This window comes from Esox lucius, chromosome 20 (assembly GCF_011004845.1).
Source record: "Esox lucius isolate fEsoLuc1 chromosome 20, fEsoLuc1.pri, whole genome shotgun sequence".
In the NCBI taxonomy this organism is placed as follows: Eukaryota; Metazoa; Chordata; class Actinopteri; order Esociformes; family Esocidae; genus Esox; species Esox lucius.
The window spans coordinates 16726331-16749135 of record NC_047588.1 but is presented as its reverse complement, the minus strand read 5'-3'; the positions used below and the strand labels follow the sequence as shown (position 1 = coordinate 16749135).

The following is a 22805-nucleotide window of genomic DNA, read 5'->3' as shown; positions in this document are numbered from 1 at the left end:
ATTTTATGGTAAAGACATGTTTGTTTTCTGAACGATGCACCATGCTGCCTCGAACATAACCGGCAACTTACTGGTCGATTTCAGAAGGGCACTCCTCCCCTAACGCTTTTGCCCGTTCTTTAGCAGTATACTTTTTGTGTACACAGAGTAGTATATTGATACATCTATTACAACTATATCGACTGTATACCAGAATAGTATAGTGTACATACTATACACCACAGTGTATTATGTCATTATACCGACTGTTTACCACGGAGTAGTATATGAAGTACAACTACTGAATAACTCCATATTGTAATTATGCAATAAGGAAAGAGAGGTCGTGGTATATGGCCAATATACCACAGTTAAGAGCTGTTCTTAGACACAATGCATTAAGGAGTGCCTGGACACAGGGCTCAGCCATAGCTTATAGGCAAGATAAATCCCGGAGATATACCCGTAACCCGTGATATATGTAAGCAATAATGCACAAGGGGTGTTGTACATGGCCTATATACCACGGTTAAGAGTTGTTCTTAGGCATGACTGATCTCGTAGTGCCTGGAAAAAGAACTTAGCTGTGGTATATTGGCAATGTATCACAACTTCTCGTGCCTTATTGCTTATATGAATCAGTTACCAATGCAATTACACTGTATACCACTGGTATAAGATCACATAACTTTTTACTGCTCTAATGAATAGAAGATTTATAATAAAAATCTTTAGGGTTGTGGGTTTGTGGCACAGTGCATTCGGAAAGTTTTCAGACCGTTTGACCTTTTCCTCATTTTGTTACTGTACAGACTTATTCTAAAATAGATACATTTTTTCTCATTAATCGACACACAACAACCGCTTAATGCCTAAGCATAAAATGTATTCAGACCCATTCACTCAGTACTTTGTTGAAACACCTTTGGCAGCAGTTATTATAACTTTGAGTCTTCTTGTGTATGGCTACAAAATTAGACACACCAGTATTTGGGCAGTTTCTCCCATTGCTCTCTGCAGATCCTTTCAAACTCTGTTAGGTTGGATTAGACTTCATACATATAATTAAATTAGATGTAATATAAAAGGCATCATACATGCCTTCCCTGCTAAGTGCTATTAAAGGCTTGGGCTCCTTATCTTTCTGACTGATTCTTCTCTAGTTTCGCATTTTTCTAGTGTCCTTGTCACTACTGGTAGCATGAGGTGGGACCTGCAGCCCATTCAGGTCAGGTTATGACTGGTTTGGTGGTGGGTCAGTGATGGTCTGGGGAGGCATTTCCTTGGAGGGTCACACAGACCACTTGCTGTTACCCTGACCGCTGTTAGTTGCCGGGATGAAATCCTCAGACCCATCGCCAGATCTTACGCTGGTGCAGTGGGCCCTGGGTTCCTTCTTGTTGCAGGACAATGCCCGGCCTCATGTGGCTGGAGTGTGCAGGCAGTTCCTGGATGAATCCAATTGAGAACCTTTGGGATGTTATGCATCGTGGTATTCTACGCCACCAAGTAGCGCCACAGACTGTCCCGTAGCTCACTGATGCCCTGATCCAGGTCTAGGAGGAGATCCCCCAGGACACCATCCGCCGTCTCATCAGGAGCATGCCCAGATATTGTCTGGAATGCATACAGGAACATGGGGGTCATACACACTACTGAGTCACATTGAGTTGCCGTGATGAAAATCACACAAGTTGGAACAACCTGTGATGTTTACTTTGATTTCAGTGTGAGTTTGAATCCAGCCCTCAATCAGTTAGTTATTTTGGTTTCCATTGACCATTGTTACATCATTTTGTTATTGAATTACACAATGTAAAGTTAAGATTTTGATGTTTAATATATTTCGTTCATCAAGACCTGTTGTGTGACTTAAGTGTTACCTTAAATTTTTTATCAATGTAAATCTGGACTAGTTGTGGGTCTCATCCAATAGAGACGTTATTATAGTTTTAAAAACGTTAATGGATCAAACTGACAAAAAAGCTGAGTTGTTGGTGTGTATGAAAACATTTATTGTAGAGTGATGTGTACATCATGACAACAGACCATATTACAGTTCTAGAACAGACAACCACATTCTCATTTGCAAATTTTGCTGACCAGAATTGAATCAGTCATACATCCAAAATACAAATAGTGATCAGTTATGTAGATAAATAACAGGTAATGCTCAAATTTCTACACTTTTTTTTTGGCAAAGTGCTGTATTCCAGTAAACTAAATCAAAGCAAAAGTGTAACACTTGGTAAAAAAGCAACAATAATATTCTTCACACTAGAAAAAAAAAAAAAGTTAGCTACATTTGTGTATAAAATCTGTACATGGGTGATTCACAGACAGAAGTTACGTCTGTGTGCATAGTTAATTTATTTTTGTTTTTGTTGTCCCTTTAGACAAAAGTTCAAGTTCTTCATTAATGCATTGTCATATTACTGTTTAACCTGGAAGGCACGTGACCCACAACATATTCAAGGCAGAAACAAAATACAAATCCCTGTTATTATCATCAAGAGCTCAGACAAACAGCTGAGGACAGAAACAAAATGGCTCCTTCCAGCTTCAAACATCAAAAATAAGGACCTTGTCATCTCCCATTCCCTTCGTCTTGTTGTTCACGTCACAACAATTCAGTACAAAAATCATTCAAATGATGTAAGGTTTGCAATCTGAGACATTTAACAATAAAAAGATACACAAATAAATCAGCAAGGATTAAATCACTCAAATGTAATCAGGTTACAACTATATTCACACAAAACTACATCCCTAAAAAAAAGTTATTAGTGCTTCTAGATGCTACAATGGGAAATATGAGTATGTATGTAGGCCTACGGTGTATTTTCCACCCACAATAAGTACAACAAAACAGATGAAATTATATCAGAACAGGTGGTGATAATATCAGGTCATAAGTTATTGAGTTTGCCTGGAGACTTGACTTATAGAGATTCAGTGAATCTTAAAAACATAGTGTTTTTCAGTTACGTCTCTTATCACTACTTTGCACAGATTTATGTCTTCACAACCGTTACCAACACAAAGTCTCCAATTTGCCAACATGGTAAAAAGTAAACTAGCATATACTAAAAAAGCAAAAACAAAATAGTAATAGAAACTACTGCAAGGTCGAGTTAACAGATTTTTTTGGGTTTAAATACAGTATTTTAACATAATATTACTACGGTTTGTAACTATTCAAATAAAGTACAAACATAGCAAAACACACTTTAAAAAATGGAGAGCATATTGAACAAATATATAAACAAAATTGAAAAAGACTAACAGTTTCACTCCATCTATGTGGGTGTTAACGGTTGATTGAGTAAGGTTTCATTTTCACAGTCCTTGAGAAAGCAAACGGTAAAAATATTTTCAAGATACACACATGATTCTTTTAAAAGGTTAATCATAGATCACACACATTTCCACAAGGCAAAGCACACTGAAACATTTGGAAGGTCTCCAGAATGTGCAAAGAAAATGAAGCCATCAAGTAATCTGCATTTTAGTAAGTGTATAGGTGATTGGTTATAACCCTGAGAAGTAGACTGCAGATTTAAAACAAACTATGACAAATAAGATACAAAAACAAACACCCTTTTTTCATTTTTTCTTAACATCTGGAGACTAGCGCTATACAACCATGCAACAAAATAAACACTAAAACGATCCAACTGCTGCTTACAAACATGTCTACGCGGATAACATACGCTCATTTACCAATTTCATACTGATATGTAATATATGTTTTTGTCTTTTAAAAAATATTTTGGAAGTTTAAAAAAAATATATTTCACACTTATTTTTCATCTTTATTTCTACTTTTATAACAAGGCTTTTAGTGATATTTAACCCAGTATTTTACCATGATGTTCTAAAACAATATTGTCAAAGTACTGAATTTCTGTGTTCAAGGCAGATTCACCCATAGTCATGTGATTTTATGGTCATTTTAAAGAGTTAGTTGCATCCTTCTGAATGAAAAATGACATTAGTCTGCCATAAACTACAATAGAGCTTGTCTATCGTAACTGTCCAAACCACAACTGACAGAAAGGTTATTACATATAATTCCTATTCTAATGTTACAGTCATTCTATTCATGGGTTGCACCACATCTTTTTGTGCTGAACTGGACCTTTTATGCTTAACTGGCTTAAACAAAAGGTATGGAATGGACACTGCTTAGACTGGAAATAGTGCCATACAGAATATCTTCACATTGGGCTTTGGTTATTAATTTCCTTTTTGAGATGTTCAAAACTAAATTTCAGCAGTGTACATCAATGTGCAAAGAAGGTAAATCATGCAACTGAACAAATTACATAAGAGTTTACTTACGGTATTTAAAATAGCTAGTGATGCTAACGTTAGCTTGCCCAATACTGGTGGACTCGCCTTAATCTTAGTTGCTAACATTATATTACATTAAAAATAAATCAGGTGACATAAAAGTTATGAAAAAAGATCAGCTTCTAATGATTTCTCTACTTTAAATATGTTATCTGTTTTCAAGCCTCAGTAACGCACATCTAAGGGTACATTGAGTACAATGCTCTGTTGGGCAGAAAAATTATATGCAACTCATGAATTAAGCCACAAAAGCCCTTTTGTGATAGCCCACAACCACAATCCGACAGCATATAACCACATTACGACATCAATAACAGTCAGTCACTACAGCACACGAGCGCTCTATGACATCATCAACCGTTTCAGAGTGAGTGAAGGCAGGGCGTTTCACCACAGGGGTCTCTCCCAATTACCATGTGGTAGTGGGCTCCTGCAGCAGATTAAAGTCACCCATGGCATTGGTTCTCAAGGAGTCCGTAAAGAAGACATCCTGATCACATCGCTTGATTCCAGAGGGGAGGACAGGTGGAGGTGGCATGGAGGGAGAACATGTAACAGGACGACATCTTTTTGTGAATCCGGTTTGAGGGCGGGATGGACGAGTCGATGGTCGGAGGGAAAGAGGACAGGTCAGGGCCTCAGTAGTTGAAGTGCCTCTGGCTTGGCTGTTGTAGACGGGCGCTGGTGGCCTTGGCTTGCCTGGACCCTCCAGCGTGTAGCAGGTTGAGGCGCCGCAGGGCGTTTCGGGAGAGAGGCTGGCGCTGGGCGGTGTCGCGTACCCTCTGGGCCAGGCGCCCGCGCTGTTGGGTCTGGTCTATAAGGCTTGAAGGCCGGATTGAGAGGGCAGTCACATAGCAGCCAGCATGGAGGCTGGCTCTCCGCTGCACTACCGACTCTGGCCTGTAGGGAGAGAAAGAAAGGGGGGTAAATTGGTTACTCATAGTTCAAACATACAGCAAGTTCACTAGGGGCTATACTTGAGCACACTGGGTGAAGTAAACGTATCAGAAAATAAAAATAGTTGATGTAGTTGCACATGACCAAAGACTACACGTTAGCTCTTCCACACCTAAGCTTTTATATTCAGCTCTTAACCTCAGCAGATCAGGATTTTAACTCCTGCATGCGGGACACTCCTAGTAAGGAACTTTTTCTGCCAACAAAATATTGTCCTTCAAGCATGTTAAAGGCGCACACATGTCACATGATCACCCCACTGAAAGTACCAAGCTCCTTCGAGAATACACGGTTTGCTAAAAACATGACCTCACCTTGTCTCAGACCACCACCATTCCCAATCAAAATGAGGTTCAGGTGTTTGTGGAAGGGGATGCACGGCTCTCTCTGTTTTAATAGGCTAGAAGTAGTTGTCACTTATTTGGTCTTCTAAACCAATGATTGGTTTGCGTGGTGGGTACCTTTTTAGCTGAAAAGAGATATCAGATGGATGATCATGTGACGGGTGTGCACCTTTAAGAGAAAACGCTAAAAGCACAAGTAATTTGAAATTCCTACCCCTGCCACAATCTGCGATAATTACACGGAGCACTAGAAAGCAATTTGATCAGCCAGTACAATAGATAAGAACCTGTTGGATGTGTTGAGGACAACACCACAAACAGGTTTTACTATAACTGACCGAGAGAGATTTGTTACCAGACCTAACTAACATCTGCTGATGAAGGGCAACATGTGCCCACTTAGGTATTGGAAAATCTAGCATGTATGGTCAAATTTGGTCAGACGCATTAACCACTGCTAACCTTTCTGTAGCAACAAGTCTTACCTGTGGCGGGGGTTGTCAAGCAATCGCCGTCCTCGCTCCGTGCCCAAGGGGGCGGGCGTGTCAACAGGGGGGAGACTGAGGTTGAGTCGTCTAGGGCTCTGCACAGCGTAGACAGACATGCTGGGGTGTTCAATCAGCAGGTTCTCCAGAGGGCTGGTCTCCAGAAGCATGGGTTTCCCCCTCCCCCCACCTCCAAAACAAGGTGGAGGAGTGACAAACCAACTCTCCTCTAGAGAACAGGCCTCCAGCCGCTGAAAGCCCCCCTCCTCCTCCTCCTCCTCGGGACCACCGTCCTCCGTGTCAGCAGTGGAGTCAAGGGAGGTGCAGGAGGCGTAGCGGATGGGTATGGGGGAGCTGGCCTTTGGAGAGGGGACCACCACCAGGTCATCCTCCACCGACAGGCCGTCCCCACAGGGGCTGGAACAGGCCTCAGCTGGGAGGAGGGAGGGGTTGGGTACGATACATCAGCTCAATGACCATTTTAACAACAAAAACAAACAAAAACAAAAGTGGAATATTCAAATGCAGCTGGTCAGAATTGCTGAAAAACGCATTATGACAGTCTGGTGTGACAAATGACATGCAATACCCGGACATGTCATTAAGGGGCACTGTGGCTTACACTGTAGCCATCAAAACAACACACTAACTCTACCCTTGACACATAGGTGTCAATGACCTAGAGGCAGACCGTTGTGTTCTGTTGGTCTGAATACCATGGCAGCCTAATCAAAATCACTAGTGAATGTGTGTGTGTGTGTGTGCGGGGTGGGGGGGGGGGGGGGGTCAATCAATCAAGTGGCTTTAGTGACACCTACCAAAGTGCTGACAAATATTTTCTCTACTATAGAATGCACCTAAGCAGGTTTCTCGATCAGCTTACAAACTGAACTCCTGAGGCTGCAAAAGGTTCTTAAACAAAGTAAACGTTTTAATATAATAAATCCAATTAGGTGGGTGGCTTGGCTGAAATAAGATGTGTGCGTGGAAGCCCTAAGATAAATGACTAAAAAGACTGTATTGGTTTGAGACAGCCATTGTCTTGTCAGCAGTGTGTAATAAGTCAGAAGCATACTCTGCGATATGGGAAATATGATGGAAAAAAACACTTCGTGCCAGATGGGCAGTAAAGCCAGCAGACTGCTGTTTGTGTTACCATTGCACTAAAAATAGCATACAGGCCCTAAACAGAATTGAAATCAAACAGGGATGTCTGGCCAACACTTAATTCCAGGCCAAAGTTTGAAGCTGACTCTGTCTGTCTGACAAATCAGGATGCATGCATGGGTTGTTTTCCTCTGTGTGGGTGTGTGTGTTTGTAACTGTGGTCTTTGTGTTAGTGTATTTTTGTTGCCTTGGTGTGAAAGTTTATCAAAGTTTTTCTCTCTTCTCTTTTCGTGTTTTGCGTTCATCACAGTGGGTTGATTTCAAAGTGTGTGCAATCCTGGTTCTTTCTATTAACCTTCCCAATTTTGCCATATGTAATTATATTAAGGAGAGCTGAAGATCACTTATATTCCTCTTTATCTGCCACAAATTCAATTTTTCAACCAGGAAGTGTCATGGGTTGACAATGGTGCGCTGTTGTGTAACAGGAAGTAGGGTTAACGCTGATAGGGTCTCCGGTGTCCAGAATATGGCAGATAATGTTGTGGTGAGACCACAGGGAGCTGCTTATTTGACCTCTACAAGGGGCACATCTTTGCTGACCAGCTGCTTAAGAATCAGTCCTTAATGTTAGGCCTGAACGTCCACAGTTATCATTGCAAACATTCACTACTGATATCCTGGAGTGTGAGCCTTGTTCACAGACTGATCATACATTACCTTCAAATGGCAGGGCTACAGAAGTCAAGGGTCATGTCAGGTAGGGAGGTACTGATGGTACATGACCTTCAAATGGCAGGGCTACATATGTAAAGGGTCATGTCAGGTAGGGAGGTACTGATGGTACATGACCTTCAAATGGCAGGGCTACAGAAGTAAAGGGTCATGTCAGGTAGGGAGGTACTGATGGTACATGACCTTCAAATGGCAGGGCTACAGAAGTAAAGGGTCATGTCAGGTAGGGAGGTACTGATGGTACATGACCTTCAAATGGCAGGGCTACAGAAGTAAAGGGTCATGTCAGGCAGGGAGGTACTGCTCCATATCAGCTGTTCTGGGCAGACTTACAGTGTGGAGGAGAGGATGTCATTTTAATTTTAAATTGGATTTGTGGTTCAAATACAATATTTGAAATGTTATGGTTGTCTCTGTGGTAAACTCAGCTGCAGGCTGTACCCTCATCTTTCTCGGTGTGTCACTGCAGACACCTGGTTTACTCAAAACATGGGAAACCTTTTTAGAGTGTTCGTCACACTTAGCGGCCAGGACACAGCAGCAGAACCCTGACTGTTAATATCCCTCATCACATGGTGTGTGTTGTATGAGTAGCACTTTTGGAAGTGAATAGATTTTGGTAACAGCATGAAAAGGTACTGTAGGTTGGAGACTCGCTGGACGCTGAAATATTCATATTATCCATGAAGAGCAGTTTTATTTCAGATGTGCCACACCTATAGACCAGTGCGTTTATATCCCCAATGGGAATAAAAGATTAGGGCTACAATCCTGTAAGTCTTGCTAGCACGGTGTCAGCCTGGAGGGAGGTCCCAAGGCTCTGCCACGCTACCTACTGGACAGGCTCCCTTTCTCCTTGAACTGGTCATCCGTCTACTCAAATCCACAGGATGTGGAACATAACAGACAGAGGACAGAGACATGAGACCTAGAGTTTTCATTTTTATGTAATTTTGTATATTCATTCTAAATGTTGTTTCACTGAGCATATAGCAAGCATCTTATTTCAAATATCTTAGTTAAATTAAACTTAGGCCTATGTCATGCTGATTTAGCTTTTTGAGGGTTAAACATTTTGAAGAATATGACCACACAATATAAATTACAGAAATACCCTGTGCTTATTATAATGTTTTTTTGGATTGTTAATGATATGTTTGCAAATGACTCCACTAAACAGATCAGAACAGGAAAAATCATAATGGTCTAGGTCAAATGTATCTTATAAGGAAGAGAAATGTAATCAACAAAGTGTGTTTTTAGCCACTCTGGCAGAGTGGATGGACACTTTTATAAAAACTTTCTTTCAATGTTATATATACTTTACAACTGAATTCTAATATTTATATGATAATAAAGTGGGAATTGGTAGATTTGGTTGGTCTGCAGGAAGTCACAACCACCTATTTGTTTTGAATAAATGCATTTACATGAGCTGTTATACTAGGAAAAGCTCTGAATACCGTGCAAAAGCAATATGAATAAAGTGGTTGTTAATGTTGATACGTCATACAATATGATGTGATTGATAGGTAACTATAACCGTGCATGATGGCGTGATAGGTAACTATAACCGTGCATGGTGGCGTGATAGGTAACTATAACCGTGCATGATGGCGTGATAGGTAACTATAACCGTGCATGATGGCGTGATAGGTAACTATAACCGTGCATGGTGGCGTGATAGGTAACTATAACCGTGCATGGTGGCGTGATAGCTAACTATAACCGTGCATGGTGGCGTGATAGGTAACTATAACCGTGCATGGTGGGGTGATAGGTAACTATAACCGTGCATGGTGGCGTGATAGGTAACTATAACCGTGCATGGTGGCGTGATAGGTAACTATAACCGTGCATGATGGCGTGATAGGTAACTATAACCGTGCATGATGGCGTGATAGGTAACTATAACCGTGCATGGTGGCGTGATAGGTAACTATAACCGTGCATGGTGGCGTGATAGGTAACTATAACCGTGCATGGTGGCGTGATAGGTAACTATAACCGTGCATGGTGGCGTGATAGGTAACTATAACCGTGCATGGTGGCGTGATAGGTAACTATAACCGTGCATGGTGGCGTGATAGGTAACTATAACCGTGCATGGTGGCGTGATAGGTAACTATAACCGTGCATGGTGGCGTGATAGGTAACTATAACCGTGCATGGTGGCGTGATAGGTAACTATAACCGTGCATGGTGGCGTGATAGGTAACTATAACCGTGCATGGTGGCGTGATAGGTAACTATAACCGTGCATGGTGGCGTGATAGGTAACTATAACCGTGCATGATGGCGTGATAGGTAACTATAACCGTGCATGGTGGCGTGATAGGTAACTATAACCGTGCATGGTGGCGTGATAGGTAACTATAACCGTGCATGGTGGCATGATAGGTAACTATAACCGTGCATGGTGGCGTGATAGGTAACTATAACCGTGCATGGTGGCGTGATAGGTAACTATAACCGTGCATGGTGGCGTGATAGGTAACTATAACCGTGCATGGTGGCGTGATAGGTAACTATAACCGTGCATGGTGGCGTGATAGGTAACTATAACCGTGCATGATGGCGTGATAGGTAACTATAACCGTGCATGATAGGTAACAATAAACGTATCAGAATGTTTTAGGACCAGAATGCCCACAGGCAGTCTTGGTCCTAAACTGTGTTACCAACTGGGGGGATTCTAAAAGGGCATTCTGCTGGCCCGTCTACCAACACGTCTCACTCCTCAGAGCCGGGTAACCCTACCGGGGCCTATTTTTAACTTCCTCTCCTTGGCACCTATCCTTTGTTTGACCTGCAGATCTATTGCCCATAAACTGCCACATATCTCCTCCACACTCCAGGCAAAAGTGGGCCAGGTGGTTTCTGTCACACCTGAAATATTCACACGCCTGTGGAATATGAGATGTCAGGGACTGGGGGGGGGGGGGATATCTCATAACCAGTCTGGGGTTGCACGCCTGCCTGTGTTTGTCTGCCTGTTTCTCTGTGTGTGCTTGAGAGAGAGAGAGAAAAGTGAGTGTTGTAGTGGATTTGATTGTGTAAATACGGGCAATGAGTAGCATTCTTGTGTCTACATTTGTATGGAACTTAATGCTGGTGGATGAGGTGAGCCCTTCGATGTTCACGTTTTATACTTGCATTGACAAGCTAAAGCTGCAGAAGTGGCATAAAGTCAGTGTTAAAGGGGCAATATGTAAGATTTTTACTGTACCACTAACATACATACAAGCAGAAATGACCAGTACACATCTACAGATAACATTTAGAGTTAATGTTTAAATATTTTTCTACAAAATGTATCTGAGTGCCTGAGAGATTCCCCATTTAAACGGCCTCGCCGGTCCATCTAACAGTTTGCCTTGACTTGTAATCTTGTTGTACTCGTTTTAGACACTCACAGTACTATCCTTCCTTCACACCCTAAACCACCCTGGACTAGCTAGTACTATACCAGTCTTGTTCGGTATGGGAAGGCGGGAAAGAGACATGTCATTATTTTTGTAGATAACTTTAATACCGGGACACTCCGGCGCATGTTTTCTGTAGGTATGAAGAGGATGTTGTGTTAAACTCACCCAGATAGTCCACCAGGATCCAATCTTCATCCTCGTCCTTCTGGCCAAAACCCTGTTCTCTAGGGACTCCCCGGCTCACCTCCGTGGCTTCATCCCCGAACAGGACACTGGTGAACCTCTGGAACATTCTGGAACTCCTCGTGGAGGTTCGGTGGGACGAAGGATGTCCTGGGCGGCACAGGGACCGGGGTGAGAGTGAGATGCAGACACTTGGGGCATCAGCTGCAGGTGCTACAGGGCCTCAGTAGGGTAACGGTCCACTATCATCTGAGGAGAGCTGGGCAAATGACGGTCATAGTTTACCTGGATGTGTGCAAAATCACACCAGAACCTGAGAGGGAAAGAGAGGGAGAGAAAGAATTAAAGCTCCAGTTGTTGTCACCTTGAATGCCACATTTGAGAGATATAACAGATGAGCCCAAGACCTGGATTCAAAATGTCCTTTGGCTTTGGGGTAATTGGCTGTATAAAAACACTGAACTGTAAAGACCACCATCTTTATTCCTGTCTAACTAGTATTAGGGGAGTCAATACTAGTGTCAGAACAGATTTTCCACAGCTCAATACTTGATAATGAAACACATCAAACAGTTATTGGATCACAAATGCCACAAACTGAAAAAAGTGGCAATGTTTGTCGTAAACGCTTGCAGGTCTGGCTAACATTTGCCTATCTACAAGACAACTCTCATAAGGGCAATTATGAAAATAGACCCATCACATAGTTGCAACTGACCTAAGACACATACTGACCAAATATGGGTGGGCTTATTAGGCCTGTAACCTAGCAGCTTGTTCAATGAAATGGTGTCATAACAAACACCATACTGCCGACAATAGAGTAGCTTCACCTAGAGATCCACTAGCCTATCACCATACAGTCAAGCATAGGCGGTTGTAGGCCTTTATTTGCAATTAGACCCCACCTCCCCCCCATTGTACTGACTAGTTTTAACTGCTCCCCCCCATTGTACTGACTAGTTTTAACTGCTCCCCCCCATTGTACTGACTAGTTTTAACTGCTCCCCCCCATTGTACTGACTAGTTTTAACTGCCACCCCCGCACTAACATAGCGATCACAGGTCATGATCCCAGACCTGAAAAAGGTCCAGTGTTAAACAATAACCATAATTCCACAGGACAAAATGTAATGCAGTGATTCCACATTTCTCTGTTCAAGAGTAACCTATGTGAGTACTGTACCCATTAACAAAATGTTTGTGGATGTCTAAGACATGAAAAACTTGTTCTATTAAGCTGAAAAGTGGTCCATCAGTAGGCATTAATGATTGTTGCCAATTGATAGCTTATCTTGACTCAAAATCAGACATATTTCATTCGAAAATGTGCAGGCTGCAGGCGAATACTAACATGGCCTTGGTTCAAAATCCTCTTATGCATTTGATTCAACAACAAAGAAAAGGAGCATCTGGTCGAGGAACTGTGATGGCTTATCTATTGAATTTTATCTAGGCTACAGTACATCCAATGCGAAGCAGCCTGGTTATAATCTCCTGCACCTGTTCGTCCTCGACTATATTGTTTGCATCTATTGTTTATTTCTTCCTAAAATAGTCGGACGATTTGAATAGTCAACCATCAGAGGACAGTTGAAGAAACGTCTTGATATGGGCGTTTCTAAAAATATTGAACTAGAGTACTATTAAACGGGGCTGTATGTGGGAACACGTTATTTCAGTCTTAAATGTAAATGGTTAGTGGCGGTTGGTTGCAGCCTCATACAGGCTTTGCGCCGTATCCTAACCAGCGATATTTGCGCGTAAAAAAATACAGAACACAAATACAAAATGTGAATAAATACTCGGTCATTTTCAGTTCAACTAATTAAAATAGGCACAAAAATCACTGTTTTTGGTTCAATAATAGACCTAGGCGTAGACCGTCTGATTGCAGAACGGATTTGTTGACAAGCCTACAAGGAGGATGTACAACGTAAACCTGCATTTAGGTCCGCAGCTATAAACTGTAAGCAACTGAACGTAAAGGTAAAAAGTGTTTATGTGTAATAAAGTACCCCCCCACACACACAAAACATTTTTTTTTGCTAGGTACACATCTAGACATTCCTATGATCATTACTTTTCGTTACTGTTGTCCGACACAAATTGACAAATTCCGCGCAAATCCGCCAATAATCTTTTTGTTGTTGTTACACAAAAACTATTGGCACATACAAACCGTGGAAATAGGTTCGATCGTTATTAACAAAGTTGTTGTCTACAACAGCCTACAATTAAATTGTCCAGAGAACTTTGTGTTCTTGGTTAGAACAACAGACAAAGAGACCCCAAAGAAAACTCACCTAGCTGCGGCAAAGAAAGGTCTAAACAGCAAAAGGACGGATATTTTCGCTGGTGAAATCCTTAACACTTTGAGGTAGATTATTTTCGAAAATAGAAAAATATAAAGTTTTCTTCGCAGAAGAAATATATTATAAGGACCTTTGTATTCGGAGATACACAAATCGTTACTTTTTCCGAGCCTTTGCGAGGTCCTAACTGTTCCCCTTTGTTATTGTTGTGGAGCACTAACAGCTGATCGGAGTGACGTTGTTTCGTACAGCCTATGGGAGGGCCTTGTCTTAAACTTGTAACCCAATCATACGCCTCCGTTCACTCTGACAGACTGTCACCAACGCACGTGACACATCCCAAAGACAGACAGGTCTGGGCAAAGAGCATTTGCATTTTTTTTATATAAATACAAATATAATCAATTCCTGTGCCAGCTGCATTTATTAAGATTTATGGACATACTAACATACCTCTATACAGTTCATACAAACCTGTGTGGTATATAGTCATTATACCACTGCAAGGGGCATTTGGAATTGTTTTATTGCTAATATAAACTGGTTACCACTGTAATTAGGTGACAACAATACACAGACGTAACTAAGGATCTTCTTTACATGCATACCAAAAAAATTACAGCGCTTTTATTTAACCCTTGGTTTACTAGGTCAGTTTTCTGAGAACACATTCTCTTTCACAGCAACAACAATGGGCAATGGTTACTAAGGAGAACAGGGAAGAAGGATACACCACCTAAAAGCTGAGGTTGATCAGGTAGCCTAGTTGGTTCGAGGGCCAGATCGGCCCTTACAGTGCCACGGGAACGTCAGTGACACCCTTTAAGCATCCCATCTCAAAGACGACAGCCTTTGCAGTGCAATGTCCCCTTCACAGCCATGGGGCACTGGGATTTGATCTGTAAAACAGAAGGAAAAGCACCCCACTGCTGGGCCTCCAACAATACTTCCAGCAGTATCTGGTTTCCCACCCAGGGACCAACCCTACTTGGCTTCATAGGATAGCCAGCAGTGGGATACTGAGCGCTACCCTCCCTAAAAGGAAACAGAGCTTACAACATCCATTAGAAAATTACAGCTCTGCACTCTGCATTAATGGAAATAACCTACAACACCCATTCCAGTCACTAATATATATTGATTATAAATGGGCAAAGTTTACATTGAACACTAAAATTTACGGATGGTGACTGATGTCGCCTCTGTGGGCATAAAATAGGTTATGGCTTCTTACTCAAAAAGGGTCTACAAAAAAAGAAAAGGGGGTAAAAATAAAAGATGACTGTGCACTCAATACAGAGTATGTAGGTCAGCAGTTAGGATACAACAAAGCAAGCCCTCCTCAAGAGGTGCAGAATGGGGACAGGGGCCTGATCCAAGACGACCAACCCCCTCACACAAGCCAGAATAAGGAAAGCTCTAACAAAGGAACGGCTGGACTCCTGGCCCAGTGTTGGGATGAAAGCGGGACTGCATTTCACACAGCATAAAAACAGAAGAAGTGTCTGCTTACTTTTTATGCCGCAAACAACTAGTACATGAATGAAAAAAAATTTTGAGGAGGAAAGAAAAATAAATGTGTTGTACTCTATGTGGAAATGGTGTTTCTACATAAATCTGAAGTCTCTCAAAATTGAAGTGGCGATGAGGAAGTCAATGACTGGAACTGTGCATGAGATGAGGTCATTAAAAGGCAGATATCATGAACTAAGAAGTGTTGTTTTTGATAATTGTTAGAGACAATGGATAGTGGTTAAATGAGGTGGCTTTAGTGGGCAAGACATTTGCCCTGCCTTGTGCCACAGCCACCCTGCCCTTTCTCCTGTGGGCAATCTGGTTTCTCTGGACACAGTTGTTGTTTGTGTAAACATTGAGCAGTGGGACTCACTCTTCCTGGAAGGCAAATAATTTCCTATCACCCCATCTTTCAGAGTTGTGATCCAGATGTTATTCAGACAGTACTACATGTCCATCAGCTGTTTTTGTACATTTCCAGGTCAAATAACAAGGCCCCACCTGTGCTGTTTTAGTTGGTTATCATTGCAACATTGATAAGATGTGCCTTTCACTTCAACTTTTTTTCATTTTTTCTCACAACATTCTTAAATCAGCTCATTGCCAACTTCAGTGTGATGTTGACCTACAGAACTTGTGGTGCAATTCATGTAGAAGATTTTTTTAAGTGTATTGTTTCTACTAAGATATTTTGATATTAGAAGGCAAACACTAGTGTTGATAAAAAAAAGACAGATAATATAATTACACATTACTGTCAGGCACAAGTAATAACAATCTGCCTAACATCATCAAGTGTTTTCTTTTTGATATCACATATCTTTCTGTGAAAACCTTTAGTGGTTCTTCACAAAGTAACAACACATGGATCATCAACTAAAAGGCAAAAAAAACATTGCAAATCATGCTTTGTAATGAAAACCACACATGTTCCGTGTTCCATTTGACTTGATGACACTGCAATCCTTACATAATCGTGTTAATGTTTGTTTCAAAGTAGGTACTGCTTGCGCAATAACTGCATGGGGAATACAATTTATTGAACACTTGTTATCATGGAATAATCAATAAGGTTATTTTTCATGGAACATGTACCAAATTTTTTTTTCTTCTGATATTTCATGATGTTTCATTAACATGGTGCATTTAAAACACACAAGTGATAGAAAATCTAACATTTTCTGAGAATAGACAGGGGACAGGGCAGTTCATATTAGAGAGAAAAAATTAAATAAAAACAACACACTATGTTAAAGGCCATGTAAAAGAGTTTTGGGGAAGAAGCAGAGCTTTGTTTTCAGGCTGTGGGGTAAAAAGGCAGAGGCATGCATGTAATTACTGCAAAATTCCTCCCATTTAACCCTTCCACAATAGTTATCATAAACACAAGTTCAGTCATTGCCAGAAGGTGGTGGGATATTCTAAGCTAATTTATTCATAACCATTCTGTGGTTGGATTGACACTTTCTGTCCTTAGAAATGGAGACACTTCTACTACTTCTACAAAAACTAAAAATAACATCACAAAAAAGATGAATAGGTGAAACCTGGGATTTGAGTAAGGTTATATCAGAGTTCCACTGAACCAGGGTGCAAAAGTTCACAGGCAAACAGGTGAAGTTTATCCAATAGTAGAATGACATGGGAGGGCTACCTTTTCTTAGTGATGCAAAACGTAACAGACACAGTAACACACACACTAAATACATACAATGAATGCTTCAGTTAATGGGTTTAGGTGAGGTCAAGTGCACCGTTTAAGACTGTGATGTTGAAAGGGTATTTAATGAATGTCAATAAGTGGCAGCAGGAACATAAAAAAAAAACCCAATAGGGACAGGACATTAAGGGAGAGGAAAAGACAAAGAATAGAATTAGCAGAATAATGAGCAAAGAGACAGGAAAGTATGACAAAACCCTCTTCGGAATTGCATCAGCTGAACAGGACAGAAGAGGGTGGAGTAGACAAGCGTGAGTCAGCAAGTGATTGTGTAGGATATCCCGTCAGCCTATGGTAAATACCCTTGTTGACAGTTGAGGATTAACATGCAAAGGATGCACAATATCACTGTACTATTAGAACATCCAATTACGTCATTATATAAATAGGTAAATAGGCATCGAACTAGGCACCCATAATAAACCACATGTCAATGAGGTTTATGAATGCAGTCACAAAGAATAGGCTGCCAACAAAATACATTTATACTGGAAAAAATAAAATAGAAATGTTGGTTACATTTTGTTGTGTGATTATCAGTTTGGATAACTTAAGTGAATTCAACACATTCCAAGTCAAATTAAACACTATGCAGTAACCATTCTCTAAAATGTTGGGGATTGGAACTAAGCATACATTTCCTTGCCTGAGTAAAACACAAAGACATCTAAATATGGCCAACGGACATTATCCAAGGTGTACTTTTTGGCGGGCTGAAATCAGAAGGGCCCCTAACTGTCATGGTGCCCACTAGGAAACCCAGCTAACATTCACAACATACACCTTTCAAAATGAACAGACTGTTTGAAACCCAACTGTAGCTGACCCAGATGTGAAACTATCCCTGACTCTGGCTAGGGCTGGTTTTAGTTAAGCCACACAGACAACAACCCCTGCTGGGAGAGTTATATACTGCATAAAAAATATGTCCACAACAAAAACATTTAATTCCAGATGGTTGAGTGATTGATCATTCATGCCAAAATAAAACCTTACAAGTAACATTATATGTATTGCAATATACGTAATACTGTAGAAGCAGCATAACAAAAAAATACAAATCACTAAATAAACAAAGAACATTACTGGTCTGGCCAGTCTCACTTACAGTGGATATAAAAAGTCTATACACCCTTGTTAAAATGCCAGGTTCTTGTGATGTAAAAGAATGAGACAAAGATAAATCATGACAGAACTTTTTCCACCTTTAATGTGACCTATAACGTGAACAATTCAATTGAAAAACAAACTGAAATCTTTGAGAAAAAAAAACCTCACAATAACCTGGTTGCATAAGTGTGCACACCCCTAAACTTATACTTTGTTGAAGCACCTTTTGATTTTATTACAGTACTCAGTCTTTTTGGGTAGGAGTCTATTAGCATGGCACATCTTGATGTGGCAATATTTGCCCTCTCTTCTTTGCAAAAGCGCTCCAAATCTGTCAGATTGCGAGGAAATCACCTGTGCACAGCCCTCTTCAGATTACCCCACAGATGTTCAATTGGATTCAGGTCTGGGCTGTGGCTGGGCCATTCCAAAACGTTAATCTTCTTCTGGTAAAGTCATGATTTTGTGGATTTGTATGTGTGCTTTGGTTCGTTGCCGTGCTGAAAGGTGAACTTTATCTTCAGCTTTCTAATGGACGCCTGAAGGTTTTGTGCCAAAATTGCCTGGTATTTGGAACTGTTCATAATTCCCTCCACCCTGACTAAAGCCCTGGTTCCAGCTGAAGAAAAACAGCCACAAAGCATGATGCTGCCACCACTATCCTTCACTCTGGGTATGGTGTTCTTTGGGTGATGTGCATTGTTGTTTTTGTGCCAAACATACCTTTTGGAATTATGACCAAAAGGTTCAACCTTGGTTACATCAGACCATAACACATTTTCCCACATGCTTTTGGGAGACTTGATGTTTGTTTTTGCAAACTTCAGCCAGGCTTGGATGTTTTTCTTTGTAAGAAAAGTCTTCTGTCATGCCACCAGTTCTTGGTAATGTCTCTGTTGTGCCATATTTTCTCCACTTGATGATGACTGTCTTCACTGTGTTCCATGGTATATCTAATGCTTTGGAAATTATTTTGCAACTTTCTCCTGACTGATATCTTTCAACAATGAGATCCCTCTGATGCTTTGGAAGCTCTCTGCGGACCTTGGCTTTTGCTCTGAGATGCAACTAAAAAAATCCTATTAGAACAGCTGAACTTTGTTATTAATCAGAGTCACTTTTAATGATGGCAGGCGTGTAATGACTTCTATTTAACATGAATTTGAATGTGATAGGTTCAATCTGAACAAGCCACATCCCCAGTTATAAGTGGGTGTGCACACTTATGCAACCAGGTTTTTATTTTTCATTTTCCCCCCCTCGAAGATTTCAGTTTGTTTTTCAACTGAATTGTTCACATACACCACATTCAAAATCATTGACATGATTTATCTTTGTCTCATTCTTTTACATTACAAAAACCTGGCATTTTAACAGGGGTGTATAGACTTTTTTGAGAGCCATCCACTCAAGCCAATATTTAGATATGCATGTAGCTGTGGAGTACCCTCTTGAACTGGTGAGACTGTAATGAAAAGCCTTCCAAGGAAGTGAGATAAATTTAGTTCCAGTAGGTAGATATACCAACACCGGCACTGCAGTAAAGACCTTCCACTGCTCATGAGCGTGAATGAGTAGCATTCCCACACCATCTGGTTAGCAGTATGCCGCAGACACATGCAACACCACTAATGTGTAAACACAAACGTTCCTATGAATTATTCCCCCAGTCTCTCAACAAACAACACCTGGAAGGTTTCAAAGTAAATCCTACACTTTAAATGACGTTATATTTACCTCACCTCACTCTCAAAGTGATTCTGATAGTCCCTTACTCCCCAAACATGACCATAAAGGCTAATAACCGCATGTGCATTCTAACTGCTCCTTCAGCGGAACCTCTGTACCTCACCAAGCCACCACAGATCTCTGATTACAGGAAAGGAGACAGTACAGTCTTGCAATCATCAACAGTCAATAAACATTTCCTTGTGTCTGCCTGCGTGCCTGTGAGGACGAAGAACTGGTAATAAACAAGCATAAGCTTTCTGTTTAAGAGGTCAGATAGGGGTCACTGATGTGCTGAAATTGTGGCTTTACATAAAACTGTCCCAGAAAATGTGTGTGTATTCACACTGAATAACCTGAAGTGGACACTGCATACACAAAGGGTTCGGTAGCTTGGAGCACTGGGGCTTTCCTGGCCAGGGTTCAAAGTTCATACTTAGCTGCCATGGCAACCAGTGGAGAAATCCACTCAGTCTGTTGGTGGATCATTAAAAACATTATGATGGCCAACAAAAACCCCTCACCCCCCGGTATGGAATATATGTTGCCATACCATGAAATAAAATGCAAAGCTGCAACCAAAAAAGGGCAACAATGTTATTTCCACCCCCCAAATATTAAATAGAAGCACAGGTGCTGCCATGTCAGAAGTTGAGAGCATGCAAATGTTTTACTTAACCCGCTTAGTTGTGGCCTGTGTCACCAGTAAAAATATCACCAAAGGCAATTCAAGTATCTTAAGGATTGGCAAATATAGGCAACTTCAAATGTGTATAGTCAACAATCATAAGCAACCATCCTCAACAGTTCCTTAGGTTGCCTGGGTGCCAGCTATTGCCCTTTTTAGGAACCCATTAATGGCAAATAAACACTTATCAAATCCGCTGGTTTATTCTGACTGACTCATTCAAAAGTGCCTAAAACCACTGGTGGTAGCCCTGGAAGGAGCACCGGAATGGCATGTAGTGTCTTTGCCTTGCTGAAACAGGTTTAAAATGTCTGTTATTCTGTTAAGAAATTGTTTTGTTGCATGAATTCACAACGAAAAAAGCATTGAAATATTATTTAATCATTAAGCGAGCAATTTCATTCACACATTAAATCCACTTTCCCAATGAAGTAGGCTACATCGGACAACTTGACAATGTGCATTCGCATGGTTCTGGCTGCGTGTACATTTTTAAATACTGTTAATGAAACGCTCATATTGATTGTTGTACGTTGTGTGGGAATTATTTGTGCCCATGATGAGGCCCTGGAACCTGGCCTCTGAAGTTGGTTTATACCAGGGGTCTAGTGGCACTCCAATATACTACTCTGACATTCACAAGCCTGGGTAAAGTGATGTGGAAGGGGAGAATTAAATCTCTTTTTTGATTTTTATTCTAATATTTCAAGAAATTATTGTTCACCAACCAAGCACTTCAGTAATGAATAATGAGCATATAATGCAAACAGAACATTTCATTTGAATAAATTCTTATTCTTGAATTAATTCTTATTATCCTGTAATGTGTTTTCATTTACAACCCCATTTCCAAAAAAGTTGGGACACTGCATAAAATGCATATAACAGAATGAAATGTGCAAATCATTTATCCTAATATTTAATTGAAAATAATACAAAGATTAAAATGTTGAAACTGAGAAACTGTATTTTGGAAAAATACATGCCCATTTTGAATTTGATGCCAGCAACGGTTTTTAAAAAGTTGGGAGAGGGGCATGTTTACCACTATGTTGCATCACCACTTTTAACAATACTCTGAGGAGACCAATTGCTGTAGTTTTGAAAGTGAAATGTTTTCCCATTTTTACTTGATATAGAATTTCAGCTGCTCAACAGTTTGGGGTCTCCTTTGTCATATTTTTTGTTTCATAATGCGCCAAATGTTTTCAATGGGTGACAGGTCTGGACGGCAGGCAGGCCAGTTTAGCACCAGGATTCTTTTACTACAGAGCCATGCTGTTGTAATACGTGCAGAATGTGGTTTGGCATTGTCTTGCTGAAATAAGCAAGTATATGGCCTGTATATATTGTTCAGCATTAATGGTGCCTTCATAGATGTGCAGGTCACCCATGCCATGTGCACTAATGCACCCCCATACCATCACGGGAGCTGGGTTTGGAACTCTGCACTGATAACAAGCCCGATGGTCCCTCTCCTCTTTAGCACGGATGGCACAATCCCAAAAAGAATCACATTTATGTCAGACCACAGGACAGTTTTCCACTTTGCCTCATCTTAAATGAGCTAGGGCCCAGAGAAGGCAGCAGCGTTTCTGAATCTTGTTTATATCCGGTTTCTTTGTATAGTAGAGTTTTAACTCGCATTTGTGGATGCAGCAACGTACGGTGTTCAGAGACAATGGTTTTCAGACGTGTTCCTGAGCCCATGCAGTGATGTCCACTACACAATCATATCTGTTTTAATTGCTTTTCAGCTTTGCCCCTTGTGTACGTAGATTTCTCCGGATTCTCTGAATCTTTTTATATTATGTACCGCAGATTGAGAGATCACAAAACACTTATTTTAATAATTTAATAACGTTATTCTTAAGTTGTTGTACTATTTGCCAGCACAGTCTTTCAGAGTGGTGAACCCCTCCCCATCTTTACTTCTGAAAGACTCATCTCCGGGGTGCTCTTTTTATACCCAATCATATTATTGACCTGTTGCCAACTAACCACTAAATAGTTGCGAGATGTTCCATCAGGCTCTTTTTTGTATTAGACAACTTCTCCAGTCTTTTGTTGCCCCAGTCCCAGCTTTTTTGAAATGTGTTGCTGGCATTACATTCAAAGTGGGCATGTATTTTCCAAGAAACAATAACATCTGATA

General features: G+C 40.9%; 1 protein-coding gene and 1 long non-coding RNA gene across 2 annotated transcripts; one reads left to right on the top strand and one right to left on the bottom strand.

The window, feature by feature from the left end:
- Positions 1–1970: 1970 nt before the first annotated feature.
- Positions 1971–14100, bottom strand: tp53inp1 (tumor protein p53 inducible nuclear protein 1). The gene is made up of 4 exons (XM_010885266.3): positions 13881–14100; positions 11557–11887; positions 6122–6554; positions 1971–5235 (listed from the first exon to the last, which is right to left on the bottom strand). Exons 2-4 carry the CDS (start codon positions 11681–11683, stop codon positions 4974–4976), a joined length of 822 nt encoding a protein of 273 aa, XP_010883568.2. The 5' UTR covers positions 11684–11887; positions 13881–14100; the 3' UTR covers positions 1971–4973.
- LOC117593509 lies at positions 7967–8303 on the top strand. The gene is made up of 3 exons (XR_004574924.1): positions 7967–7988; positions 8055–8186; positions 8253–8303. It is a non-coding gene; the product is annotated as an uncharacterized LOC117593509 (long non-coding RNA).
- Positions 14101–22805: the final 8705 nt, after the last annotated feature.

Coding starts and splice junctions, on each gene's coding strand:
- tp53inp1 (XM_010885266.3), bottom strand. CDS start 11,683: ATGTTCCAGAGGTTCACCAGTGTCCTGTTCGGGGATGAAGCCACGGAG. Junction 6,555..11,556: donor GATCCTGGTGGACTATCTGG/GTGAGTTTAACA, acceptor CCCTCCTCCCAG/CTGAGGCCTGTTCCAGCCCC. Junction 5,236..6,121: donor CTTGACAACCCCCGCCACAG/GTAAGACTTGTT, acceptor CTCTCCCTACAG/GCCAGAGTCGGTAGTGCAGC.